Source organism: Mastomys coucha, unplaced genomic scaffold (assembly GCF_008632895.1).
Source record: "Mastomys coucha isolate ucsf_1 unplaced genomic scaffold, UCSF_Mcou_1 pScaffold22, whole genome shotgun sequence".
Taxonomy (NCBI): Eukaryota; Metazoa; Chordata; class Mammalia; order Rodentia; family Muridae; genus Mastomys; species Mastomys coucha.
The window spans coordinates 233,143,861-233,151,868 of record NW_022196905.1 but is presented as its reverse complement, the minus strand read 5'-3'; the positions used below and the strand labels follow the sequence as shown (position 1 = coordinate 233,151,868).

The 8,008-nt window shown below is 49.1% G+C and overlaps 1 protein-coding gene across 1 annotated transcript; it reads right to left on the bottom strand.

Annotated features, from left to right (window-relative positions):
* Positions 1-1,220: 1,220 nt before the first annotated feature.
* On the bottom strand, positions 1,221-7,384 carry Ccl22 (C-C motif chemokine ligand 22). The gene is made up of 3 exons (XM_031336993.1): positions 7,088-7,384; positions 5,844-5,967; positions 1,221-2,776 (listed from the first exon to the last, which is right to left on the bottom strand). Exons 1-3 carry the CDS (start codon positions 7,158-7,160, stop codon positions 2,695-2,697), a joined length of 279 nt encoding a protein of 92 aa, XP_031192853.1. The 5' UTR covers positions 7,161-7,384; the 3' UTR covers positions 1,221-2,694.
* Positions 7,385-8,008: the final 624 nt, after the last annotated feature.

Genomic DNA, 8,008 nt, shown 5'->3' with positions numbered 1-8,008 from the left:
TGAGGGTGAGCTGAACTGTGGGGCCTGGCTCAGAGGACTTTAGAGGAGAATATTTGCATGTGGCCTAGAGATTGCTCTTGTGATATCTGCCTTTTGCCTTTGTCCAGGAAAATCTGACTGAGGCTAAATTGAAGAGTTTTTGGATTAATTGCACTGGCAGAGGAAATCTTAAAACTATGAACTCTGTCGTGTGGTTATTAGTGGTCACACTTACGCAGATCTATAATGAAAAGGAGCAAGCTGAGCAAGGAAAATAAAATACAAAATGTACAATTTGAGGAGAAAAGGGGCACCAGGAAGTGAAATGGAGCTAAGTCCTGTGTTCAAGGAGATAAACAGATGAAACAAAAACAAAAACAAAACAAACAAACAAACAAAAAGAGCTTGATGCTAAATGGAATAAAGGGAATGGTGACCTCAGGATGAGATCCCAGCCAGTGGGGAAAAAAAAAGTTAAAGAAAAGTTTAGAGCCAGGTGTGGTGGTACACACTTTTAATGCCAGCACTCTGGAGGCAGAGGCAGGTGGATCTCTGGAGTTTGAGGCCAGCCTGGTCTACAGAGTGAGTCCTAGGACAGCTAAGCGTAGGCAGTGAAGGAAACATTCAAAAAAGGGAAAAGTTGGTAAAAATATATTTGAATGAGGGGGCCATGTTCCATCCCCAGCAAGCAGCAGAACTTGGCAGCTTCAGCCACACGGTTCTGGTCTTAGAGTCAAGGATACCAGAAAGGGATTATAAAATCTCCCTCAGTCACTAAGGAAAGCCAGCAATGACACATGGTCCAACGGGTGCTCCCCCTTTCTCACCATCCCACAAACCTCCCTTCTTTTCCATGGAGGGGTCAGACCCTGGAGGAGAGCAGGGCTGGGCGAGGGAAGGCCATAGGTTCCCGGATATCCACCTCAGAGGCTGTCCACCGGTCAGGAATGTTGGATGTGCTTATATGGAACTCCTCCACTGAATAAACATTCTATGTTCAGCTCTGGACCTGGGGTGAGCAGTGATCCTGCGCATGGCTAAGCCAGGTGCGTGGGAGCTCAGGGACAGATGCCTGGCTTTTCTGTTAGTATTTGTGTAGCTGCCTCCCAAGCCTTCTACCCACTCATGGGGTGACCCTATACAAGTCACTTTATATTTAATTGCCAAGCCTTTCCCGGTAAGTGGCACAGGCCATGGTGCCCCGTTCTATTTCACAGCGACACAGATGACAAGGAACCAAGTCAGGCACTATTGGTGAGCATTTATTTTGCCAGAAGTAGGAGAGGAGGGGACCCTCAGGACATGCATGGGCAGTGGGCAGAGTAGCACTAATGGTGGCCCTGGTCGTCTGGATGCTCCTTCTGGATGGACATGAGCCCTGGACACAGCTGTGGCTGGCACTGTCAATGCCTGTGGTTCGGATCAAGCCCTTTGTGGTCCCATATTCTGCCAGCTGAGGCTCAGAGAAGAAAAGCAATGCCATCGGGCCCACAATACAGTCTGTCAGCTAAGTCAGGCCACGTTCCCTCCAGAGGAGCAGGCAGGGTTATTCCCTCTCCTGGGACACTGTTGTCTCCAGGGAAACAAGAATGAGTTCTAAATTCTTGTCTTGGCCTCAGCCACTCAAGAATAATTTCAACTAAGTTTTTTAACTTAACTCTGCCACTGGCTACAACTCCCACAACTAGCTGCTTTCTGAGGTATCATTTTGTAATGGCCCTCCCTGCCCCCAGATCCTAAAACTCTCCAGTTCGTCTATTTGACCTCACATATATTTATCCTATTTCCTATATAAATATAACTATAGCTTATAATACCAAAAACTATGATAGTCACTGACACCAAAGCATGACTTTGACTATCAGCTACACAGGCAAGAAGGCAGAGGTCATGTGGGTCAGAGAAAGTAAAAGACCTAACATATAGTTGGCGAGGGATAGAAATTGATTCTTGGCAAATTTAGGGTTTCACAGTTGATCTACATAGCCTCTTTCTAACAACCCGAGTCTCTGTGTTGACAGGAAACTGATATAGTCAGGGATGGGGGAAGATTCCTTTTACTGATGGAGTCTGCAGCTCCTTTCAGAAATCTGATTCTGGGCCTGCTCCTGTGCTCCCTGCCCCATGCTGGAGACTAAGGAACAGGAGGAGCTCTGGTGGGGACCTTGGCCTAACTCTGGGGGCCTAGTGGGTCAGCCTGAAACTCCCAGAATTGGTGAAGGCCAAGGAAATCTGGATTATGGGGCTTGGTGGGTGCCCACTGGGACTGATGGAAGCTTGGGAGGTGTGTGGCACTTGGATGGAATGCCTGCAGCAGGAAACATATGCTGGGTATCAGCAACCTCCCAGGAAAGGAACTGAGTAGCACGTATTTGAAACATATGTGTCTTCCGTACACGTAAGAAGAGAAGAGGGCCAAGGCTGGGGATGGGGAAGGCATCATAGGATCAGGACCCTGGTCTCATCTAAAGCAGTGGGGAGTAGGTATTGGGTAAGGCTGGCCAGAATGCACTTCCCAGCTGCCATATTGAAAGAGGATAAGTTGGAGGGGATAGAGGGGAAGTAGAGGGACCAGAGGCCTCACAGAGTGACAGCCCAGGGGATAGGGTAAGCAAAGGTGGCGTTGTTGGCAAGGCTCTTGCTGGAAGGGCAGAAGGATAGGGCTTGCTGAGCCTTCCTGGAGACACCAGGCCCAAGGTCATCAGGTCCTCCTCCCTAGGCCAGCTTACGGAGTAGCTTCTTCACCCAGCCCTGCTTGGGGTCAGCACAGATATCTCGGTTCTTGATGGTTACCAAACTGGAAGAAATGTAAAGCAGAAAGGTGTCGCATTAGCAGGCCTGTTGCTGAAAGTATGGACCTACCTACCTTGCAGCCCGCCTATCTGGATTGCATTCTGGTTTTGTTCCTTGTTAGCAAGACAGCTAAGTTCTCTAGGCTCTAGTTTCTACATCTGTAAAAATGGGACTGATGGCCTTGCCCAGATGCATGACATTTTAATGAAACCATCTAGATAACATAGTGACCTGCTCAAGAAGGTAGACGCTACTAAGGGCTACATCACATAGTAGGTGCTGTGTATAATTGTGTCAGAAGATGGCCCTAACTTTTTATATTGGTTTTTTTCTTCTCCTGTATGTGTGTCTATGTGTGTGTGTGTGTGTGTGTGTGTGTGTGTATCTCTGTGTGTATGTGTGTGTGAGAGAGAGAGAGACAGAGAGAGAGAGACAGAGAGAGAGAGAGGAATGCGCACATGCATATAGAGACCATTTGCTATCCATCTTATTTTTAAAAACAGTTCCTTGAACTTGAAGCTCTCAAGTTCAGCTAGACTGGCTGACCAGCAAGACTGAGAGATCTTCCCATCTTTGCGTCTCCAGGACTGGGGAGTATAGGCACTTGCTGCCACATCTGGCTTTTTTATTTTTTCCATGAGAGCTAAGGATCTGAACTTGGGTCCTCATGCTTGCTCAGCAAACATTTTACTGACTGAGCAGTTTCCTATCCCCCTTTATAATGGCTTCACTAATTCTTGCAACAACTCTGTGTGTCCCATGGCCCGGTGTTCCCTACCTTGTGCACCTGTGCTCCCTGTCCCTGTACACACACAGATGTAAAGAAATTTGGCTGGATAGAAGAAGGAGTAAAATATGTCCAGGGTGGGGCTGGACTGCGACTTTGAAGAGATCCCTCCCAGGCCTCTTTGAGAGTCCCAGAGCATCTGGTGGAGAATTAGGTTTGCCGGCGATGGTAGTGTTAACTGCCGGTTGACAGTATCTAGGATCCCTTAGGGAGACCTCTGGGCATGCCTGTGGGGATTATCTTATTTTAAGTGATGTGAGAAGACCCATCTTAATTGTGGTAGGCTATTCCCTGGGCAGTAGATCCTGGACGGTATAAAGTGGAGAGAGCAAGCTGAGCATTTGCACTCATCCCTGTTTCCTGAGCGTGGATGGCATGTGATGAGCTGCTTTTAGTTCCCGGTGCTTGACTTCCCTGCCGTGATGCCCTGCACCTTGAACTGGGCTCTGAAATTCTTTCTCCCCTAAGTCATTCTTGTCAGAATACAGTCATTTATCACAGCAATTAGAAAAGAAACTAAGACACCCAACAAGTGTGGCCCAAGGGACACCTGAAGCAAGTGTGGCCAGCCATGGGCACTGAAGCTGTGGTTAGCAAGGTGGGTACAGGCTGGCTGGTGGTAGATCCTCTGTTCCTGTTCCATTGCTTCTTCCTAAGAGTCCAGCCATACAGCTGAGAGCTGCTGGCTCCCCACATGCCTGACCTGTCTTTGCATCACTAGTGAGCGGAGCCTGAGGACAATAGCAACACCAAGCCTGTCTTTTTTGTTTTGTTTTGTTTTCTTTGAGACAAGGTATCACTATGCAGACCTGGCTATCCTGGAACTCACTATGTAGACCAGGTTGGCCTTGAACTCATGGAGAGCCACCTGCTTCTGCCTCCTGAGTGCTGGATTAAAGGTGTGGGCCACCATGGCCAACCTGAGTTTGGCTTCTTGGGCAGTTTACCCAAGGCTGGTCCCACCCTGTGCATCTGTCTTTCCATCTGTCAAGCCATATTCTTTCTAGAGTCAATCGATCCCTAGAGTCTGTCCTTCACTGAGCATTTCCTGTGTAACAGGCCATGAACTCTGCGGCTTCCACTTGTTGTAGCTGTCCTGTGATGCTAAAGAGACCCTTAAGCTCATGCCGCCTCCTCAGTGTGCAAGGAAACCAGAGAGACTACAATTGCTGCACAGGGCTGTTTCTACTTAAAGGGTTATGTGCCTTATGCTCAGCACACGATGTTTCTGTGTTTGAGAAACAAAGAGTAGTGGGAAAGAGTCTCAAAGATGAAGGGGCCAGAACCTTGGGAAGACTCCTACTCTGCCATTTGCAGACACCTCTAAGAGATGAAGTCAACTATGGGAAGAGAGAGAGGATTATAGAGCTCAAGAGGTGATATCATGACCCCAAACCTAAGAACTATCTAATAGGTGATGCGGCTAGCAGCAGGTTCTAAGGGATTAGAAGCAGCTAGAGGACTACCATAGCAAGAGGAGTCTTCTGGTGGGGTGGAAGAAGCTGGGCAAAAATGGAAGAATCACAAGCGAAGACTCTGCTCAAGCATACAGGTGCTCCTCCTGCAGCCTGGGAAACCTTGCTCCATGCTTTTCTTTATTGAGCCTGTTTTCCTTGCCCTTTGTTGAGCCTAAGTTGTGATTCCTTTGCTAAGCCTGAGTCCTTTTCCCTCTCCTGAACCTGGGTCTCTTTTCCTTTGCTGAGCCTGGATCCCCTTCCCTTTGTTAGGCCTAGGTCCCCTTTCCTTTGCTAGGCCTGGGTCTCATCTATGAAATGGGGGTAACCTCTTTGTAGAATTGCTTTAAATATTGAATGAGTCATATGGGTAGTATTCAAAATAGCCAGGGCACATGGGCAATCATCTATGGGTGTCAGCTCTTAGTAGTATGTCTCTGATTAAAATGGCTACCTCAAAGAATTCCAAGGCGCTGGGAGGACCCAGAATGTCTTGGTAGGGAGTGGCTCAAGGCATGTTGTTTGTACCCCTACAACTACACTGCTTCTCATCACCAATAACCTGTAGCTATGTACTGCCCACAGGTCCATGCCATGCTGGGGTGGTACCTATTTATTCAGCCATCATCCTCAGCTCTGTCATGTCATAGATGTTCAACAATATCTATGGGATAATACCATCATTCTGGGATTCAGAAAACCCAAGCCTTGCTGAACCATCTCATCCAGCCAAGCCTTCTTGAGTTGGACTTTGATACATCCTGCCTACCCTTAGGCCACACTTGTCAGGCCCTTTCTTCAAGGTTCTGAAGCCCTGGCTTCCTACTCACACAACGCCAGGCTTGCGGCAGGATTTTGAGGTCCAGAAGAACTCCTTCACTAAACGTGGTGGCAGAGGGTGACGGATGTAGTCCTGGCAGCAGATGCTGTCTTCCACATTGGCACCATAGGGACCTAGAGGAAGGGTACCCAGGGGACATTAGTTGGAGCACAGAGAGACCAGCTTCAGCCTTAGCTCTGATCATAAGCTGACCTGTAGGGGAAAGATTCTCTTCCACATTGATGGATACCTTCTATGCCTCATGCACCCCAGCCCGGGGAGTCTCTGACATGCCACTAAGGGCCCAGTGTCTGCGCTCTGGGACAGTCAACTCCAGGAAGTGAATTCAGAAAGTCTAAATATCAACAGACTTCTAAATGGATCCTGTACCTCTGAGCCAGAAAGAGCCTGGTGCTCACCTTGGGTCAGTCTGTGGACAATAGCACTAGCTTCCCAGGAGCTTGTGGAATGCTCAGCCCTACGGCAGACCCACCTACCCCCATGGATGCAACACAGAATTGGAGGTACACCTTCCTCTTCTCACTACCTTGGCAAGGCTAACTCAGAAAAGGGAAGGCAAGCATCTAAGGTCACGGTGAGACTGTTTGCAGAGACAGAATCAAGGCTCAAACAGATGACAGTCTCAACATGGACCTTGTTCAAGTCCCACTCTGTCTCTGACTGACCCTAGTCATCTGTCATCTCCAAGGCCCATGGAAGAATACCAGTTCCATAGGGTTTTGCTACATGGAGTCTCTTTAGATACTTGATACTGTGAGCAACAACTGGTTGGCTGTGGTTGCCTCACCCTCCACTGTGACCCCCTCTCCTGCCCAACTCAAAGCAGAAGTGTTGACGCTATGGTGGGAACTAGGAGTCTAGACCCTGTATCCACCACAGGCTCCTGAGCAAACCTTGGGTGTTGGGGGAGGGCAGCTTTTAAGAAAGACTCTACCTTCTCCAACTCAAGCCTGGTACCTTATGGGCTCTGCACCCACTCCCAGGAACCCTATATCTAGGCAGCAGGATCCCCATGCCTTGCATACCACAACCCCCAAACCAACTGGCAGATCCTAAAAGCCAAGCCTTCCTAGCAACCCAGTTTATAAACATGTATATCTGGGTTCTAAGAGGTGATAGAGCTGGCCCATGGAAGTGCCAGAGCTAGCTCAGAGCCATAGGGTCCAATGGCAGACTCACTCTTGGACTCTTTCCAGATTCTCTAGTGTCCACCTTCCGATTCCCCATCCTCACCTGCATCAGAGGTCTGAATTGCCGCAGCAAGAAGGACGAGAGCCACCAGGAGTGGGACCTGCAGGCTGGCCATGATGTATGTGTCCTAGTCAGGTGTCTAATGACCAGAAGGCAGGAAGGTCTGCTTCTTAAGCGCTCTCTCCACCCACTAGTTCAGGCACCTCTTAGTCACTACCAAGCCTGACATTCATGTCCTGAAAGAAGAAGTCCCACTTCCCCCCTCGGGAGGATCCAAAGGCGGGGAACTACTCAAAGGGGACTGCCACTCTTCCAAACTGTGGGTCTCCAGAGACTTGTAAAGTCCCCTTAGTGGTGCTCTGCAGAGGATGATTGTTCTATGACCTCAGCCATGTCGCTAGGGGTCTTGAAGAGGTCATTGGTAGGGATGGAGAAGCTGGGCAAAGCTCCCCTGCCCACCTCAGTGGCCACTGGCAAATGGACAAGACAAAGACAGACTGTATCTAGATTTGGGACTTTCTTAATACCTCAAGGCTGGGCATCAGTCTCATTTGAAGCATGGACGCCCAGAGCCCTTTCGGTTAGGCTCTTGGCCCCTCTTGTTGGGTTTTTTAGTAGATAGCTTTACCTGGCTCAGAGCGGGCTGCTCCTGCGCTTGCACAGAGCCTGCACCTTTTCCGTCTTTCCTTACCCTCTTCATCTCCCCCTCTTGTCTTCCCACTGACTATACCCACTGATACAACCCTGTCTGCAGTCCAGTCCAGCTCCACACCCTGAGTGGACACCAGGAAATTCGCCTCTCCATGCTGCAAGCTCCATGTGGCCCTCTCCTTTAAAGCCATGTTGGGGCTCCCCATTCACCTGGGGATGGAACCCAGACTCATGATTGGGGCCTTCAGGGCTTCTTTCCCAAAACTATTGCCCACAGTCAGAGGAACCACACCACACTACTTTAAGGTTCCT